The 20,795-nt window shown below is 41.3% G+C and overlaps 1 protein-coding gene across 3 annotated transcripts in view; it reads left to right on the top strand.

Moving 5' to 3' along the window:
• Positions 1 to 19,378, top strand: part of bcl11ba (BCL11 transcription factor B a) — a 49,117-nt gene extending 29,739 nt beyond the window's left edge. For 2 of the 3 annotated variants that reach the window (XM_057343385.1, XM_057343386.1), the window contains exon 3: positions 12,649 to 19,378. In XM_057343385.1, the coding sequence (XP_057199368.1) occupies positions 12,649 to 14,635 (1,987 nt within the window). In that variant the 3' untranslated portion in view covers positions 14,636 to 19,378. The remainder of the gene's footprint in view (positions 1 to 12,648) is intronic. The other variant, XM_057343387.1, reaches the window with a different exon arrangement.
• Positions 19,379 to 20,795: the final 1,417 nt, after the last annotated feature.

The raw sequence follows: 20,795 nt of genomic DNA, 5'->3' as shown, positions 1-20,795 counted from the left end.
AGCTCATTTTTACTTCATATTTATTTCACAAATGCATAAATGTAATATTGATATGTGTTGTAGGATTCAATGAGAGCCCACAACAGATTGGTGACTTATTATGTAAGAGAAAGGGCAAAATTGAGTTGATAAGGGACAATAAGCAGGCATATCATTTGGGGATGCTCCCTTATGGGTCTGTTCACTCTGGGCCCTCTTACTGTTGCATGGGGGTGGACAGAAGGGACTGTCCAAAAATCTGCTGGTTTGTAGTCCTGTACAGTGAGGTTGATGGTGCTGTGGCACTGATATTCGTAAAACTAGTAGATAAGATATGCTATAATTGCATGGTGATGTAGGTTTTTTGATGTAGGTGGTTTGTGATGTTTTTGTGTGGTTTAGTGCTACAGCTTTTTTTGTTTTGCATCCTTAGACATCCAAAATCTAAACATCCTTTGTAAGTCAAGCAATATAAGTTTATTTGAGATGCATTTTTTTTCTTAAAATATTACTCAATAAGAGGTATATTATTTAATCATTATGATTATTTAATGTAATAATAATATATAATAATACCAATAATAATAATAAGTATTATTATTTATTAATATATTTGTATATAGTTAGTGAGGTTAATTTTTTAAATAAACAAAAAAACAGTCTGCTAAGGCTTTTCTGCACATCTGTTAAAAGATTTTTAGACAAAACAACACAAGAATATGATTTTTATACATATTGGTGCTATCAGTAAACTGAACTGGCGATTCCACCCTCATGTCTAAACCCACAACATTTTTAGTTCAGAGAGATCTTTTTTACCTTTTGAGGGCAGGTACAGGCCTGCAGGGGAGATTGGTGCCACTTAAGATTTGTGTAGCAGGATTAGGGGCCTTAGATTCCCCCCCTCCATCTCATCTAAACGCTGCCCACTCCCCCAGTGCTGACCAGCCTCATGTCGATGTTAAGCCATGTCTGTTCCATTCACCTCTAATCCTTTTAATTTGTTAACATGACACAGGCTTTCATACACAGAGCTGCTGACATAGGCCTTCCATATTAGCTCAGGTTCCTCATCCAGAAACTCCTGAAAGCGTCTACCTTTTCGTGGTGTCGCACACACCCACGCGCTCTTCCACACGGCCACGTTTATGGTAATTTTTAAACCTTATTTAAAAGCTGACGTTCCTCCGTGGCAGTAAATCCAGTGAACTGGTAATGACAGTTTGACATCCACCTTTCCCCCGTCCGCAGAGAGGATGAAGCAAGATGAGACCTTCTGTTCTCCTTTAACTCTCTCTGCTTGACAATGACCCAGCGAGCCGCGCTTTCCTGACATGATCTTCAAAGTTCTGACCCGCACATGCACACACATGCCCACACGTGCACTCCGCCTACAGTATCTACCATTTGGGCCTGTTGTGGAATGACATGACCTCATTGGAGAGAAATTGTTAATTCTTCTCTCTGCCCTTCCACTGTGCTGTCACCGGGTGAGTTAATGAATTTAATTCATTCTGATTTCGCTAAGCTGCTCAGCGTTAGTTTAAATTCATAAGAAATAATGCCGGTAACCCTTCAGCTCCGTACCCCCTCCCAACCTGCCTAATCCCCGCTCCTCTAATCTCACGTGAGGAGACGTGCCACAGCGATGCCATGTGCACCCAGATTCCCTCCGAGCGGCAGAGGAGAGGGGAGCGCGTATTTGTCAGTCAGGGGGAAGCTTTAACACAGACAGTCTTATAAATGTCAGTTCTCATGGTCACACACTTTTCCTGTCAAAGATAAATATAAATAACATCCTTTGCGTGAAATTATGACAGTATAATGGACGATCGTGTTGGTTTATGGGACTAGAGGTTTTGGCTGTGTATGTGGCTGAACTTGAGGTTTTTTAGGGCTCCACTTTAAGACCGAAAGTCGAAATGGCTAATCGGTGGTGAACATTTTTCAGCACTGTCTACAGACTCACGGTGAACTGACTTTTCCACTTGTTTTGTAGGTCTCGGAAGCAGAGCATGTGAGTGAAAAGGAGCGGCGTCATTTTTTCTGCTCGTTTAATAATCATCCTGTTCCAGTTCCAGTTCCATTTTGGGTTTTCTACTCCTGTCTGCTCTTCACTCCACACTGCTCGCATACTAGAGACAAGATACAATTATGGCTTAGTGGGATCTATTTGTATATTTTTTAATAATTTTTGTTTTGCAACATAAAGGAAACTGAATTGAGAGTTTAAATCTGGCTTCAACCCTTTTAGATCCTGTTCCATCCTGTCACTTTCCCTAAATAACAGTGATGAAATGTCATCAAGAGAAATAGACCAGATGACATATTTCTATATGAAACTGACAGAAAGGAATAAGAAAGAGTGAAAAGTAGAGAAGTAGTGTTGTCCAAACTGCTGAAGTGTGTTTATCCTGTTGAACTGAACCTGTCCAGTTGGGGATTTGGCAGATCGGAGGCAGAGAATGTAAAGCAGATGTTAGCTGTGGGAAATAGCTGTGCACTGTCCAGTCCAGGTCTGCACTAGTATGTCAAGCAGGCTGTAAAAAACAGCTGCTTCCAGATTCCTTGGCCTCATTTACACTTAGTAAATCACCCATGATTCCTTGTTCCACCGCTGAATGCTATCTCTTCCCTTCAGATCTGCCCACTGTCTTTGTAGCAGACAGTCCTGTCCCCACTGAGATGCGTAACTTTACGGTTAAGGAGGCCGCTCATCTTCACGCCGCTAGGATTATCTCTCTTTCTTGAGGCTTTTGGAGCAGGTGGGGCTCTCGCTACAAGCATACGTCCGTACGAGGGGAAGCGCGGACAAGCACGTTTCTGCCTCTCTGCAGCTTTGTTCGCGTCGGCACAATGCGTGGGGACTGATTTGCATGTAATTGTTGCCTCCGATTTGCCATGATAGTCATAAACAAGACATTAGCAATTCAAGGTGAGGAGGAATTAGATGCTTGGGAGACTCCCAGATCACACACATGGTAATGAAGCCCCTGGCTTAATAATGCAAGAAATGTCAGGAAACTTTCCACAAGCTGGGCGGACGGGAGGGTGGTACCCTGTGCCTAGGGCTCATGTCATCTTTGTTCTAAATGCAAATCAGTTTGTCGTGACATTGACTCTATCAAATGTGGAGCGCTCTGACACCCCAGGCCCACAAGCGGTCTGTCAGGACTAGCTTAGTCTCTCAGGTCAACCGTAGCATGTGCGCTGGACCCTCTGGTCCTGCGTTGCCTGCTTCATGGCATTTGAGTTATCGATCCACAACCGAGTACTTTGTTGTGGTTTTTCCCTCTCTGTTGGCCTCTTTTTCCTTTCAAATACTCTTCGAAGGAGAGAGAACTTTGAGTCCGCAATGAAGAACTCGCATCTGTTCGCCTGGCGAAACTCAATCCACCTAGTCTGCAGGTACCATGAAATACAAGGAATATAATCTTGCCCTTAATAATTTAAGAACTCCAGTGTGTGAAAACTTCAGGCAGTTCAAAGAGAGAGATGACTGTGGCCCAGAAAGGGAGACTTCTAACGCTCTGGATATTCCAAGGTTATCTGAGTAAGTCCTGGTTAACAGGATGTCCAGTTTTGAAGTGGGATTTGACGTCCCATGTGACCAATTTTTTTCTCCGGCTCGTTTGCCTCCTTTGCTGTTCTCCGGCATGAAAAGACAGAGTCTCCCAAAATAACTCAAAAGGTTAGGATATTAATTAAACGTTAAGGGGCGAGAGGACGGATAATGAGGGGACTCTGCACAAACAGACTGCCTAGTGCACCAGTCAGGAAACCTAGGATGAATGAAGGTACCAAATCAGTTGCTTTCCACTCTCGGTCTCTGTAGTCATTATACAAATTACCTCCCAGCCTCAATATCCGCCTGCACCTCTTGCAGTTGTCGTAAGTAGCCCTGGTCATTAGAGTACGCTGGGTAATCAGATGGAACGAAATAAAAAAAAACGAGCAATTAAAAAACACCTCCAAGACCTAGTGCCTGGCAATTAAAGCTTGAGCGTCATCATCCTTTTCGTTTTTTTTGAAGGGGTTAATCTAATAACGCCAAGCGAAACTTGACCAGTTCGGGATACATTTTGCCCGTTTTCTCACGAGTTACCTTGCATCTAGTTTGTTTAAATGCCTAATTTGTTCCGGCGCATGACAAATAGCCTTTTGATTTCACCGTAATAAGGCATTTGCATACGTTTCTCTTATTTCACAGCGCAGGGCGTTGAGCGGGGAATGAACGCTGTAATTTGATGGCCTTGACACGGTTGACATTAATCGTAAACTGTCTAGTGATTGGCACTTCCCCAGCAATTGTAGATCTGGAGGTAAACCTGTTTCTCTCACCGACTGGTGCAGCCTTCCATAATAGCCGTGATTTAATTTAGCTATTTAACCTGTAATTCCAGCAATATTTATTGAAGAGCGAGGGGAGAAAATTGGGCCATTAGGCGGCAAGGATGAATACATTGAGATGAAAATGAACACGCCTAACTGGTAGTTGACCTTCGCGTTTTGTAGCAGTTTTTATTAGCGCGGGCCACAGTAATTACTGCAAATTGAATCATAGAGAAAACTGAAATCATTCGGTAATGAGCATTTTTATTCGTTATTGCACTTTCAGACTGGCCTGTGAGGTATGAAGTCTACACTTGGGGCCGGCGCGGGCTCCTGAGAGGATTGCAGTACACGAGCTAGCCGGATAAATTAACGCAGACAAATATCTCTTCTCAGATCCGCGCCGCGAACTGTGTTAACTGGCATTTCTCTGCTAACACTTCATACAGACAGTCATTATTAAAAAAATAAAATATTTTTTGTACCAGATTTGATTCTCTCCGAGCCCGAGGTGATGTTTTGTTGTTTGCATTGGCACAGACGGTGGCTGGATTTTGTTGTATGCCATCTTTAAACAACATCCTCTTGCCTCAGATGTTGTTTTTCTGAGTGGGGCGAAGGGGGGAGGAGGTGGGGGATGCCAATTTATTTGTGAGCATTGTCTTTTTCGGACGGCATATGGCACGTCCGTAAGACATTGCAAGATGCAAATTCAGGGGAGTCTGACTTTAAATGAAGCGGTGACAGTGACAGGAGCACTTTTGAAGAGCACACATCACAGTACTCCAGGGAGGAACAGCAGGGGAGACCCACAATGCCGTGCGCCTCTCTCACTCCCTCTCTCTCCCCCTCTGTCTGCACCACCCACCTCTTCCTTACAGTACAATAGCATTCATCATTCCAGCGACCGGCATTACTGTATGCACGCGGCCCTCATTTACAGGCTTAACCTGCACCCTGCCTTCCTCAAAGGGAAACCAGGCGTCGTGTCGAAATCGTGCTGCCGTTACAACGTCCCGACATTTGCAGTGTCGTTTAATCTTGCACGTCCTCGGTGGCGCATGCTCGGTGAGCGTATCACAGAAGAAAACAAATCTGTGCATATTGTTGTGTAGTGTGTAAAATGCCATGCTGTTTTGTCCATGCCCATATCAAATAATAGTAACGAATGAGATCTCTTTAATATCTCAGGTTTTGCTTTTAGGCCGCAATAAAATTTTAAAATGAATTTCAGAAAATATCCTAATAATGTTTTGGGATTTGCCAAGATGCAGTAAAAAGTCTGATTTCTATAAGAATTCAAATATTTCTGATTAAATTGTTACGAGACCAAAATATCTGAGCAATGCAAATTACATCAGTTTTATTGCACTATAATCTTATTGCAGACTTAAAGGGATAGTTCACCCAAAAATGAAAGTTCTGTCATCATCTAATCACCCTCTAGTCATTTCAAATGACTTTCTTTCTTCTGCAGAACACAAAAGAAGATATTTGAAAAATGACACAAAACCAAGTCACCTTAGTTCGGTTGCCAGCGTTCTTCAAAATATCTTCTTTTGTGTTCTGCAGAAGAAAGAAGAGTCATACACGTTTGCAATGACAAGAGGATGAGTAAATGACGACAGAATTTTTATTTTTGGATGAACTATCTCTTTAATGTTCTCATTTATGTTTCAGTTTATTTCTCTGGGTGTACCAATGGATTCTTTCCTTTTGCACAGTTTAAATCGTTGAACCGTAAGGGACGGCCGCTCGGCCTCTCCCTCTGTAGATTCGGATAGACAAGTATTTTGCCTCACAATTGCATCTCTGTTTGATGTGCTCATCTGGTTGAATAGAGACGTGTGGCGATTCTTTACACTCAGATGCGCGGTACTTTGCAGTCAGACGGCACGCCTGAATGAGGCTGCCGCCATGTTTCACGAGACTCGTCTCCGCTCCGCAAACAGCAGCTTGAGTCCTAATTAATGGGACATGCGTCGCTCTGCATATCTATCCGAGGAGAATCTAACTTAATAATCAAGCGGGGTGTCCACACTGATAATCATTCAACGGAATAGTCATCCAGAGGCCTGTGGAGTTTAGTCCCTCTAAATTATCATTAAGGACCAGACTACACTTAATCAATAGAGAAAAAAGCTTGGGAGAGCAGGCCTGGGAGAGGCCATGGTCGGGATGGAGGTGGCGCTTATTAGAGATGTCTCAGAAGACGTTGGGTCTCTCCGCAAGCCTGCTGTCTTACTCTTAACAACTGTAATAAGACCAGGGTGTCTCATTTTGGACTGTTTGGAGAACTCTGTGCATAAATCAAACAAACACACAATGGATGGTTTAAGTTGTTTCTGTTTTGTTTTTTGTGTAAAATATTTGAATTTAATCGTAGGCATGTGTTTTTATTAATCACGATTCCATATCACTGTCTATAGAAAAAAATAATCCCAAATTAGACAAATCTCTTAAAATTTTCCTGGATACCCATTAGATTGAATGATGAGCAAAAACGTTTGTTCTCCTGAGAAGACAAGATCTCACAACTTGCTCAGATTTGTCTACAATCAAAATTCAGCGATTTTATAATTTCAGTATGAAGTCACATTTTTTTCTGTTTTTAATAGCGATGTACTTGTGTCACTTTTTATACAGAATTTTGTGAGAAACATCTGAGATTGCTCTTTCTCAGCTCTGGAGAGGGTTTCATTTCAAGGATCATCTCTGAGAAATCTATTTCTCTAGGCAAACTTCACAATGCTAGCACATCAATGCATGTACCCTTAACCTGTTCTTATTAACAATTACAGTAATTTTTCACTTTACAACAGCTTCTTCTCAGCCAGTTATATTTTCGTTTCGTGTAACTGAAAAATGTTTCCAGACTGCCATGATGAAGCACTTATGTCTCAAAGGCGTCTCGGTCAGCAGCGTGACGCTCTCTGGATCTGTCTTAACTGTACTACGACAGTAGTTTCTGTTGGAAATTTGGATGCCGTAACTGTAAATGCCGAAAATGGGACGCTGGAACCCCTCGTGGGCCCAGAAAAAGCTACCGTGCACGAGCGAGCTAGTTTCTGCTCTCCCTGTTTCTCGTTCTCTCTCGCTCACCCTTTCTTTCCTGCACGCGCTTTTCCCTCTTTCCTCTGTAAACCATCCAAGAAGCCCCCTGCCAAAGCTGTGTGTGAACCACAGCCAAACAAAACACAGGCAGTCGTCCAGGCCAGCGCGGCACGCTTCCACTAATAGACAGAGAAAAGCTTCCAGACCCAACACGCTACTTACAGGACGGCAAAATTCTTTACGCTAGATAATAACTTAATGACAGCCTAAATGAAGTCCCTATAGTGAAAACCACTGTCAGCAAATGAGCACCTCATTAAAAGATGCTATATTCATTTTCTCTCCCCCCGCGTCTCCCGCCTCCTCAATTTATAACCAGCCTTTATTGTGTCAAAAATCTCAAATTCCAGGAGATTTTTGCCGCTTTGTCCTCACAAAACAATGCCTCTTTTTATTGACTAATACCAACATTGTGCATTTTTTTCTGCAAAAAAGAGTCATGCTTACAGTGACGCTATATAGCAAAGGAACAAAATGATTCCCTCGTCCTTTTTTTCAAACATCTTTCTTTATTCATTTGAAATGATAAAATATAACGACCCAGGGTTTATTTTTAATCTTGTTAATGGTTTTAATAACAAAAGTCAATTTGTTCGCAAAGCGTTTCTTTAGGAATAATTTACGATCGGACCATCAACCACAAAACTAAATTTCATAGACTAGCTGTGAACGGCAACAGCATAATTGCAGGAAATGCATGTCTCTCTGTCTATATTTTTTTAAAGGTTGAAAGCTAAAGTGGGTCATTGTACCTCTTAGTAAGATGCTGAAACCTATTAACTATCTTTTTATTTTTTGGTTAATGTGTCTTAAAGCCCGGCATTTGCATGCCGTTTAAGTCTGTGTGTGCGGAGAGCTACGATTGTTATTAGTGATAATTTCGCTTTAATTGAATTGGGGTCTGCATGCACGACTGATACCAGAGATGACACACGCTTTCGCACAATACCTCGTCCTCATAGCCCTCTCCCACCCGGCAGCTGGGCCTCGATGGGAATATCTAATTGAAAATAGAATCAGTCAGTGCTTGGCTTGAGAAACTAATCGCTCCAAACTTATCAGCAGAATGTGCATGCTGCTATTTGGCCCTTTCATTTCAAAATCTGAGAAATCGGAGAGGCCTTCTGTTAGAATTCATTGCTCCAAAGCAAAAACTAAATAAGTTAATTGTTCTTGTGTGTGGAGGTCTGTATTGTGGATGATGTCTTGTTTGTTTGGTGATGTACTATATCTTTTTTTTTGTATTATGTTTTGTCGTAGGCCTAAATCGAAAATCCATTCTTTATCAATCCATGTTATTCTAAAAATTAATATTATGAATAATATTATTATTTCAGATGAAAATAAATATTATTTCAAAAGCTGTCATTTTAATCTTTAAAGCAAGTTTTCTGCTGATATACCTAAGGGTGTTTTCACTGACTGCGTCTCTCCAAAAATAACATTGGGCAATAATATCATAACCTGATACACAAGTATTCACAACAAAACAGTATTTCCTGCTAAATGATGGAATTATTACATATTATTTTCTGTATTATGTTTAGCCCAATATTTATTCAGGAGTTTGCATGAAAATGTCATGCAAATATGTTTTTATACTCCCAACATATTATTACTTGTCTGTGCGTGCTTATGTTAAATATGTGCATTTTTATGAAAGTAAAAATTCTCAATAAGTTTTTATTTCTTCATCACTGTGGTAAATGAAGGAATGTGAATGCTACAGTCAGTATTAGTTTAGGTATTAGCACATTTTTAATGTATCTAAATTGTAATGCATTATCTGTACAAATGTGTGTGTGTGTCTTGACGTTTGTGTGCGTGTGATTCAATACTGTTTAGTTTAGGTATTAATGTGTGTTGGACCCGTGAGCGAATAGCTACAGCGGCCCATGCCGACACAAATACTCGAAATATATCCACCTAAACCTAAGCACGCTCATCGTGTTAGTAGCAAGAGAAGGCTTCTCTCTCTCTCTCGTTCTCTCCCTCTCTCTCTTCCTTTTTTCATATGGAAATGTGAAATAATAGGGTGATTAAATAGAGCTGTATATTAAAGTACAGCTGACATTAGAATTAGCATAATGTGCTCTCGCCTCGGGCTGCATACTTTATTTGCCATCTGCGTCGGACTCCAATCCCCCCGGGAGAGCAGGCACTGAACACTTCTCAATAAACTCACGCCCGAGTCCCTTCAGCACGGCCACAAATACCATTTCAGGCAGCGGCCATTGATTCGTCTTAATTGTGGGGCAGAAATGAACATTCGGCCCCCTGATGACTTTTGTTTGTCTGCTAGATAGTAGACAGTACAGTAGGCTATGTTTTATGCCCGGTAGTTAGTGTAGAGAAACGTTCACACACACACACAGAGAGGAAAAAGACAGTGCCTGGTAAACACAGACGCTGCTTGTTTTCTAGACCTCCTTTACATGGAGCATTAGTCTTTGAAAGCATCTGCCATAAAACAAGAGGAGGGTGGACGATTGTATGTGTGTGCGTGCATATGTGCGAGTCTTAAGAGGATGGGGGGGGGAAGATGGCCATTGTGCAAGAGCTTATGCTCTGTCCACTGTAATTAAGTCAAAGGTTTTACAGGACAGGGATAGACTGCAGAGGTAAACAGATGTTTTTCTGAACGCTCACGTCGCCGCATAATAACCTCCGGGGGGAAGGATTTTTTTCCAGAAATCCCTAATGCTTTATCTTTTGAATGGGCATTTTTTCTGTTTGTTTTTCACAAAAATGGATATAACATGGAGGAAAATTCTGTCATCATTTACAGTTGTAAAGCTGCATGACTTTCTTAGACAACATGAGGAGTTTTGAGAAACATGCAATGTGCTATCGTCCATGCAATTAAAGATGGAGAGCTGGGATTAAACTCCATGAAAGACTCCAAAATCTATTTTGACAGTCATGATCTTGCAGGAATTTGTAACTTTTTTATGAGGTTGTTCATTTGTGTAAATTGTACAAAAATTTTAAATTATTTGCAAAAAGGCAATAATGAAGCTCCACCTCTAACCCTATCCCTAAACATAACTGGGGTGGAAACAAATTGTATTAAAATGAATACGTTTATACAAATTAACCACCTCACAACATGGTCATTAATTGCCATGAGGTTGTGTCGGTCGTCACCATTTACTTGCAGTGTGTGGAGAAGAGCATTATGCTATAAACATTTCTTTTGTGTTCCGCAGAAAGAAATGCTGACAGAATTTTCTTTTTTTGCGATTGTTCTTTTAAGCACATCATTTTGCAAAGTTACGTTTTTTTTGCAGTTATTACAGCCATTTTAAAAAAATCATATATGTGTGTCCTGGTAGCAGTACTTTCTTCTCTAATTTACATTTTACTCTGCTTGCTATTCAAATTCCTTGATGAAATCCAGTGTACCAACAAGATGCAGCTTCAGGCTACAGCTGTATATAATCCCTTGTTACTGTTTCTTCCTCATGAAAACACACTTCTCTGTTTAGCGTTGCTCTTCAGCAGCATGTAAAGGACCGCTAGAACAGATACCAACCATTCTCTCTGCTCTTTTTGATCCTTTACAATGGCCATGATTGGAATAGACACCCGTGAGGCCTTCCTGGTCCCCGCTCCTCTGTGCGACTGCCGCCCGTTGTTCTCTTCGCGCTCCCTCCCTCCCTCTCTCTCTCGCACACACACGTATTCATGAAAGCGCTCATAAAGGTACACAAAGCACAGCCAGAAATCAAATACCAGAACAATTACAGCAGCATATGTTTTCCCGCGTATCCTAAATTGCTGCATTAGGTCAGAACAGCGAGCTTTCATTTAATAAATAAATGAAACCCATTTCCTAGTTCACAATTACCATTTCGACTTTGTAAATCTTTTTTCTGCGCTAGTGCCCCGGGAGTGAAGCAGAGAAGGTTTAGCATCCTTTTTCATTGTATACTCAGTACACTTGGCTTGTTTGTGCTGCTACGGTAATGAGTCCCCTTTGCACGGCGAAACCTGTGTTACTGTGAAGTTGTAGCATCAATTAGTCATGTAGTTAAAACTCCGGAGCCACACCAAGCACAGGAGCCTCTTTACTTTTTAACGCATCGCCTGAGCCTGAGAACTGATACCGTTCACTTCACACGTTACCTGTACCCGTCTTTTATGTGACAGCCGAGCGACATCAAAACATATTCACCCTCAGATGTTTAACTGTGGAACACGCAGTACATTTTTTACCGTGAAAACTGTGCATTTATTTTATGTGGGAGTATTAATTAATAGTTATTATTCATTTTATTACTTTATTATTCATTTATTATGTATTAATTTCCCCCCCAAATCAAACATCAAGCCATCTCTTTAGCATCAGTTGTGAAGCATTGTGATGTAATACAGGAGGCAGGAAGGGGTGGGGTCCAGACATTATAACAGAAGAAGGGAAAAAAAACGTGACAGGAAGTAAGAAAAACAATCTTGAGAAATTCTTAATGGAACAGTAAATAATACCCTTGAGCTGTTTTAAATGCCACAGACTTTAACACTCAGACCGTTGAGCTTTTTTCCCCACCGCCTCTTAAATCACAGGCAGTGTTTTCACTCTTTATTTGAAACCATTTATCTTGATGTGCTCTCCCCTCCCCCAACCCCCTCTCTCATTTTTTATTTGTTTCTTTGAGGGGACAACTTTATTTGTTTGATAGTGACGAGAGTCCCCTAAATCACAGTTTAAGTTGTACTTTTCCAATTTGGTGGCATATTACTCTGGCATCCTAGGACAGTCTCAGCGCTTGGAGGGTTTCCCAGTTTAGAGTGCTTTTGCCTGGCATTATGCTTCTAAAATGAGTCAGCCGTTTGTGAAAGCGAAGATTAAAGACAAGCTGAAATAGGGAATGCAGTGTTCCCACAACGGCAGGCCTTCACGGCCATAGTATGGTAATGCACTTGTCATAAGCCTGTTAAGTATGAGCTGCCCTGTTCCTATAACAGCATGATGGGTGAGTCGGTGCCCGTTGCCCAAAGTGCGAGGCACATTTAAAAGATATGTCAGATGGCTCGAAGTTTGTTCTTTGAAACATGTAATCATTCCTTGAACCCATGCCACATTTTCCATTTCACATGAACTCTGCTTTTAGCACAGCTCCACCATGTGGGATTGAAGAGACCACAGAGATTTTAAGTTAAATGCTTAAGAGATTTTTTTCTAATAACAATGTTTGTTGTTTTTTGCTTGTTTGCAGGTAGAGACGAACCTTCGAGCTACATATGCACGACGTGCAAACAGCCCTTTTCCAGCGCCTGGTTCCTCCTTCAGCACGTTCAGAACACGCACGGGATCCGCATTTACTTGGAGAGCAACCCGTCCAATACTTCTCTAACCCCACGGATCACCATTCCTCCTCCCATTGGTGCTGAGTCTATACCACAGTCCCCGTTAACCAACTTTTTAGGGGACAATAACCCATTCCACCTCCTACGGATGACTGGACCCCTGCTCCGGGAGCCCCCACCAGGCTTCGTGGAAAACCGCCTCCCCAACACGCCTTCCTTTGTCAGCCCCCCTCCCCGCCATCATTTAGATCCCCATCGCCTGGAACGCCTTAGCGCAGAGGAAATGGGTATAATCTCCCAACATCCCAGTGCCTTTGAGAGAGTGATGCGCATGACACCCATGGCCATGGAATCCCAGTCGATGGATTTCTCCCGCCGGCTCAGGGAGCTTGCTGGAAACAACAACTCCACTCCACCGCTGTCACCGAGCCGTGCCAACCCAATGCATCGCCTCCTCAACCCCAACCCTTTTCAGCCCAGCCCAAAATCGCCATTTCTGAGCACCCCTCCGTTGCCCCCCATGCCCCCGAATAGCACCACACCTCCACAGACACAGGTCAAGTCGAAGTCCTGTGAGTTCTGCGGCAAGACCTTCAAGTTTCAGAGCAATCTGGTTGTACATCGGCGAAGCCACACGGGCGAGAAACCCTACAAGTGCCAATTGTGCGACCACGCCTGTTCTCAGGCCAGCAAGCTGAAACGCCACATGAAGACCCACATGCACAAGTCTGGTTCTATGACGGGCCGCTCCGATGATGGTCTGTCCACCACCAGCTCACCTGAGCCAGGCACCAGCGATGTCACTGGGGAGGGAATGAAGAACAGAGATGGGGACTTTAGAGGTGAGGGCATGGGGCCTGACAACGAAGAGGAGGAGGAGGAGGAAGAAGAGGAGGAGCTGGAAAACGAGAGCAGGCCAGAGTCGAATTTCAGCATGGACTCAGAGTTCTGTCGAAATAGGGAAAATGGCCCCAAACCACCTTCAGATGAGAAAAACCTCTCCTTGGGTAAGATGGTAGAAAATTCTGGACTCAGCTCCATTCAGCAGTACAATAACTTAATAGTTGACAATCGGAAAAGGCTTCTGTTCTCCAAAAGGGGCTCAGAGGTGCAGAGGGGCGCAGGGGATGATGATTCGGTAGTGGGCGAAATGGACCAAGTGGAGCGGCCAACTGTGAACGGAAGGAACTGTGGATCTGGTGACTCATTCTCAGGCCTGTTTCCCCGCAAGCCCACTCCCATCACCAGCCCCAGCCTCTCCATCTCTTCTAACAAGAGGATCAAAATAGAGAAGGATTTGGACATACCCCCAGCCCCCCTAATCCCATCCGAAAACGTCTATTCCCAGTGGCTGGTGGGCTACGCAGCATCCCGCCACTTCATCAAAGATCCCTTTCTCGGCTTCACCGATTCCAGACAATCTCCGTTCGCCACCTCTTCGGAGCACTCTTCCGAGAACGGCAGCCTGCGATTCTCCACGCCGCCAGGGGACCTGCTGGACGGGGGCCTCTCCGGCCGCAGCGGTACCGCTAGTGGAGGCAGCACTCCACACTTGGGTGGGGGACACGGCCGGCCCAGCTCCAAAGAGAGCCGGAGGAGCGACACCTGCGAGTACTGCGGCAAGGTGTTCAAGAACTGTAGCAATCTGACAGTGCACAGACGCAGTCACACAGGCGAGAGGCCCTACAAGTGTGAGCTTTGCAACTACGCCTGTGCCCAGAGCAGCAAACTCACCCGCCACATGAAGACGCACGGCCAGCTTGGTAAGGAAGTGTACCGCTGTGACATTTGCCAAATGCCCTTCAGCGTCTACAGCACGCTCGAGAAACACATGAAAAAGTGGCATGGGGAACATTTGATGACGAATGAGGTCAAAATTGAACAAGCAGAGAGAAGCTAAGCCAGATTTCCTATTTTGCCTCACAATTCCTCGATTATAAAAGGGGTAGCTGGATACTCTGTTTTTTATTTTCGTTTGATTGTTTTGTTTGGTTGCTTGTTTGTTTTCAAGTTAATGGTTTGAGTTAGATTTGTCCTAAGAAACTGCCATCTGAGAATGATAAAGACATTAAAGAAGAAGAAAAATGCAAAAAAAAAGGGGAGATTTAATTCGGAGCTGGTCTAAATCGCCTATTTTGGCTTTTTATTTCTAGCAATCCACGAGTGGATACATTAGACAATATTTTACATGGAGCCTTTAACTGTGCAATAATTTCTGTATTTATTGGATTTTTTAAGTGTTTTGGCATGTGCAGGTTCATTTTTATTTCACCATTTCCATTTTCTTACGTTTCGTTTTAAATGCTGAGATTTTGTTTTTTTAACCCAAAAGACATCCTGAGATTTTTTTATTAAACAGAGTATCGTTCGAGAAATCCATAGGCCGCTGCTTACCTACAATGTAGATTATTTAAGATACACGTGTAATTTCTTGAAGAGAAGCCGCATTCGATTTTTAAATTTCAAAAGTTGAACTGAGAAAGCTATTTCTTCTTTTGTTGTTGTTTATTATTCATACTTATAAAATGAGCGGACAACAATCCTTAGGCCATGTAGCACGAACTGATTTTAGACATGTCAATCTAATTGGGTATGTAGCACTGAATGTCAGTTCTAACAGTTAATCTAAAGAGGACTGTGGGGCTGAAAAACGTTGTCAACTCTTCAGGTCCGAAATCAGGGAGAGGAAACGATAAAACAGACAATAGCCAAGGCAGCTGCTTCTCGGTACCTAGTACTGACTCAGACAACGCTATCTTCTGGATCGTGTTATATAGGTCTTACTCCAGTTGCCCATAGTGAAGTTTAATCCCCAGCACCCTTTCCATAGACATTGCACTTAATCAAAGCAGTTTGATTTTGCTGAACAGCACAATAGTGGGTAGAAGGAAGATGGCTTCATGGCTCTCTTTGTGAGCTTTAAAACAACTCAGGGTGAGCTGCATAGCTACTTCTGCCAAGTGTGCTATCTGATCTCAGCCGTCTTCTCTGATAAAGTAGTCCAGTCCTCTGTTTCAGCTCATTCACAGGCCTCCCCTTGTCTGCACACTTCATATTGCACTGCCAGCCTCTCCTTAATGTCATGAATCACCTCAATCGTTCACATAAAAGTGGCTCGTCATACTACATTGCTGTTAAAGGGGCAGTTCATCAAAAATGAAAATTCTGTTGAAAAAAGAAACATATCTATCAGAATTTCCAGGCTATACAATGAAAGTGAATGGTGACCCTATCCGCTATCATTCACTGTAAAAAAAAACCCTGTAATTTTACGGAATTTTGTTGTTTTTTTAACAGATTTTTTCACGTATGTCTCCCCCCAAAAAAACTTAAATTTTACGGAATTTTACAGATTTCTCACATATTTGTTACTACAGTGGAAAACCGTTATAGAAATATTACAGAAAAACTTGTTACAGGAAACAAAAATATTTTTCGGTATATTTCTGGCGCCCAAGCTACCAGAAAATTTCAGTTGTTTTATGGGATTTTTTACAGTATATGAAAAATGGCAACAAGAACAAGGTGCTAAACAGCTAGGAGAGAGAGTGAATTACACAAACACCACACACGACTTAAAAGGAGAGAGAGAGAGAGAGAGAGAGAAGGGTCTGTACAGTCCAATTCGGGTTAGTAAAGCTAAGAGCACATTAGTCAGAAGCAAGGCAGAACCACCATTCTGTTTTCCATTGACATTTATATCTGAACGTTTTTTTTCTTTTGCATTTAGTTGTGTTTCATTTATGGGGTTTCTAGAGGGAGTTACCACTTTAACCAGATTAGATAGTCAGAATATACTGAAGTATAATGCTGTCATTCTATTACAATGTTTCTTAAATCACTTGAAACAGCCCTATGCATTTTTGTACATATATATATTTATCAGTCATTTTGAGAAGCAAATTTATACTGCATACTAAATCTGATTATAGACGTAAAACGTGTATGATATTGACTTATCTGGTTAATCTGGTCATGTCCCGTGTATTAGAGCCATCAGCAGGTATGCAGCTTAGTCAATTGCACAGTAAGAGTGTTTGTCATGACCTGTTGAGCGTGTGCTAAAACAGTAAGACATTTTTTTCTTTCTTTCCTCTCATTTAGGACTTCCTGTGATGTGTAGTTGAGCGCATTCTCTGAAGTAGCAACACGCTTACAGAATGCACAGCTGATTTTTCTCTTTTTTTTTCTCTTCTATCCTTATCTTTTTTTTTAAAGAGCTGTCTCTGTCACAGACCTGTTTTGTTGCCCGTTAAACACCCTTTTCAACAAGATGCCCTAACACCACAAATGATTGAACCGAGGGAATATTGTGGTTTCAAAAAAGACAATAAGAAACATGAGAGTGAAAGAAAGAAAACATACACAGCTCTTTGCAGTTGACCCGCACTTTATTATTTTGATTTACATATTTGAAAACAACAGAGAAACGGCTTCTGAACAAGAAATTATGTTGAAAAATGGATTTATTGGGCCTTGCTAGAGGGAGCATTTGAGATTGAAGTGCCAGCGTTGATAGGCTTGGCTTTCACAATGCTGGCACTATAAAAATGAAATTAATTTATTTGGACAGTTTTTGTACTGCCATTCAATTTGACATGAGTGTGCCTTGAATACTGATCTTCCTATTTATTGTCTTATAAGACAAATGCAACCCTTTTGTGAAGCGAAGAATTGAAAAAGAAGTCCTTATGGTTTTAATTTGCTTCTAAAACAACAATGTTAAAACAGATATCACATCATTTAAAGTTAAACTGAAATGAAAAGTAGCCAGCACAATACTAACGTGTGTCTATGTGTGTATCTATGTATGAATATGTACATATAACTGCACAAAAACACACACAATAGACAAATATATATATGTACAATTTTTCACTTCAGGACTAGACTGCATCCCTTGAAAATAATGAATGAGTTTTTTTGCTACAAATAGTTGCGAAAGAGACTGGACAAAAATCAGGAACTACAGAAACTTAAAAGACAAAAAAAAAGACGAAAAAAAGTAAAACGTTTAGTGCACTCTGTCTTAAAATACGTTTACAGTATTGAAACAAGTACAAGGGTAAAATGATATGTCTGTGTATGTGTGTTTTAAACAAACAAGATTTTTCTTTTTTTCCCCCAAGTTTGCTTATAACGTTTCTCTGAATGCCATTGTGGCGTGTGTATATTGTTTTTTTGGTGACGGGATTTTAAGTATATATATATAAATATATATATATATATAAATATATATGACATTTCTCTTGTTTACTGTAAAAGTATACCAGTATTTGTAATATTGGAGAATGCCTGGGCATTTTACAAAAAAAGAAAAGAAAAAAAAAGATATTTTTTCCAATTATAATTTTTCTGTCTTTTTCTTTTTTTTAAAGTTTCATTTTGCAGTCCAATTTAAATTGTGGGTCTCTAAAATGTTTTGTCACTGTAACTGTAAAAGTCTTGAGTTTTAGTAACTTTTTTCTGCCTTGGGTGTATGAAAATAAAGAGTCAATTGAATAAAAGAAAACAGAATTTGTAGGCGAAAGGGTCCGTGACAACACAGAAAGATAATTATAGGACAAATACAGAGATTCCTGTCATGTGTATCTTTCTGGTACCTTCTTCAGTAATGGATTTTTTTAATGGCTGGAATGAAATACATGTGTAGGCACTATGATGTGTGTGTGTATATATATATTGTATATGTACACACATTTGGCAGGATACAATTGTGAAAATTGAAATTAAAAATGTACAGATGAGTTTAAGAGATTGTCTGACCTTTTACTGTAGCTACATATACAACAGTAAATGTTTTGTTCACTCTTATCTTGGTTGTAAATAATTTTATATGCTTGCCCAGTCTTCGTTTTTTTTTGTTTTTTTTCTGACAACAGTCTGTCTTTTTTAAACAAAGCCCCATCAGTCTTCTGATTTGGGGCGAAATACCTGATTTATGGGGCCTGTAAAGTGCAGGTCTTTTAGCATGAAGAGAATAGAGCACAAATACAAAATGTTTTTCTTGTCCAAGTCATTACTGGTCATTTTGTGTCATTTTCTGATCAGCAAGTAAAGAAAAGGTCTGGAACGTTCGGACAGTCTTTCTCTCTCTCTTTAAATCTTCACACACACTCATAACATGACTAAAAGAATCAATACAGTCTTCACTTTAAGCGGACTTGTAAATGTGTAGGTAACAGGATAGCCAAGCCAAACCTCACTGTACATACACGGTCTCTCAATTGTGTGCAATTCACATCAAAGCTTTTTGCCTCTGACCAAAGGCTACAATTAGAGTCATTAAGAGCTACTAAAACTGACCACACTCATACAGATGTGAATCAATCACACTGACCCACCATATATACTTTCAAACCCTTCCCAGAATGCATCAGGCTCTGGTATCGGCATCTAAGATGTGGCACGTTGTGGAGGTCAGAGAACTCTGTACGATCGACCACACTGTTTGTCCACTCATTTATACAGTACATTCATCTCAAAGATTGTGTTCACTTGTTTTGAAAGCCACCCTTCTGTGTATATTTTAGTCTTTTCTCCCTCCCATATTTCTTCCGAGCATTAGACGCTGATGCCCCTTGTTTGGACTGAAGCAACTTTGGTATGCAGGTCTTGAATAAAAAAGAAAAATAATTTGTAATGCTGTTTATTCTTTATTTCTCACTCCACACTACTGAAACTTTTCAAAACAAGTTTGAGAATCACACAAGAGTTGAAATAAAATGCATTAGAGTGATAACAGTGGGCCACACAATGCAACTCCTTTATGATGTCACTTTATTGAACTGATTTAAGAGACAACAGCTTCTGTTTTCTATGATGTTATATAAACAGAGAGATAGGGCTTGATGCTGATACATTACTGTAGTTCTAACATAATTGGCTTTCGGGCATGTTCTTTTCATCTCCGAAACCTTAAGGGAATACTAGACTTTTCAGTGCATATAAATATTTGTTTGTGTTTAAAGCCCATATGATGTTTTCTAGTTGCAGCCACTTTTCGTGACCACGTTCGTAGGCTGAACAGTTTACCAAAATAGACCGCATTTAGTTACAGAATGAAAAGGAAAAAACATTAATTTGTAGTTCTAATAGTTCTAGTTTCAAATCCTCACCCAGATGCAATCCACCGCATATACGCCTATGTGTATGTCATTATGGGGCCATTTTGTGGAGTGTGACAGCTCTCCGAGCTTGCTGAATGTGAGTTGGAGGGATCTAAAACCCCTCCCGGGACCTGTCGAGGGTATGAGTAAGCTGACTGATGGTTGGCTCTGCAGGTGCCCCATCCATCGCGGGCCCTGGGCGGTGAATTAGCGCTCATCCCGTCTGCGACGCCATCATTAAACCCCCTCGTTCTCAACTCACTACAGTGTTTAATACCCCGACGGCCAGCCATTGAAACCTCCGGCACATCCTGGAGGGTTTAAAAACTTCACTCTTTAAAAAAAAAAGGATTGAATTACCCCATCCTCATACCCCCTCTAAGATTAAAAAATAAACATGGAGAACGTATGGAAGTACTTTCTGCACTGAATACCCACAGTGGCCAAACAAAACACTTTTGATATAACACGCACAGCCCTGTTGACTTTAGTACTGATGTGCTATTTGTCACGCCACAACTGTATGAGATGATGTTACAGAGTACCCTAAAATAGCACAAATTCTCATCAATCAGACGTCGGCAGAACTACAGAAAGTGCACGCTGATGTGCGACTGGCCTCCCACATGCTTCGTGTAACTTAATTGAAAGTTTTTCAAAACTGTCCAAAATAGAATCCACAATTAACACTGCCAGGGCAGGACAGAGATGGACCAGAAGTTATGATTTGGCATCAGATTTAAGACAAGCGGGTAATTAAGCTTGTCCTTGCTCTTTGAAGTCTCCTGTAGGGGGGATTATTCCCAGTGAAAGAAAAAAGCGAAGACGAAGTGCAGGAGGAAAAGCAAGCAAGAAAATGAGTAAAAGAGGGATGAAAGGAATGAGAGAGAGGAAGCAAAGGAACAGGATCCCGTGCTTGGCCAAAGAGTCAATCACATATGCACAGCCGAA

Source organism: Triplophysa rosa, linkage group LG10, assembly GCF_024868665.1.
Source record: "Triplophysa rosa linkage group LG10, Trosa_1v2, whole genome shotgun sequence".
Lineage (NCBI taxonomy): Eukaryota > Metazoa > Chordata > Actinopteri > Cypriniformes > Nemacheilidae > Triplophysa > Triplophysa rosa.
The sequence above is the reverse complement of the archived record's forward strand: the minus strand, read 5'-3'. Positions and strand labels throughout refer to the sequence as shown.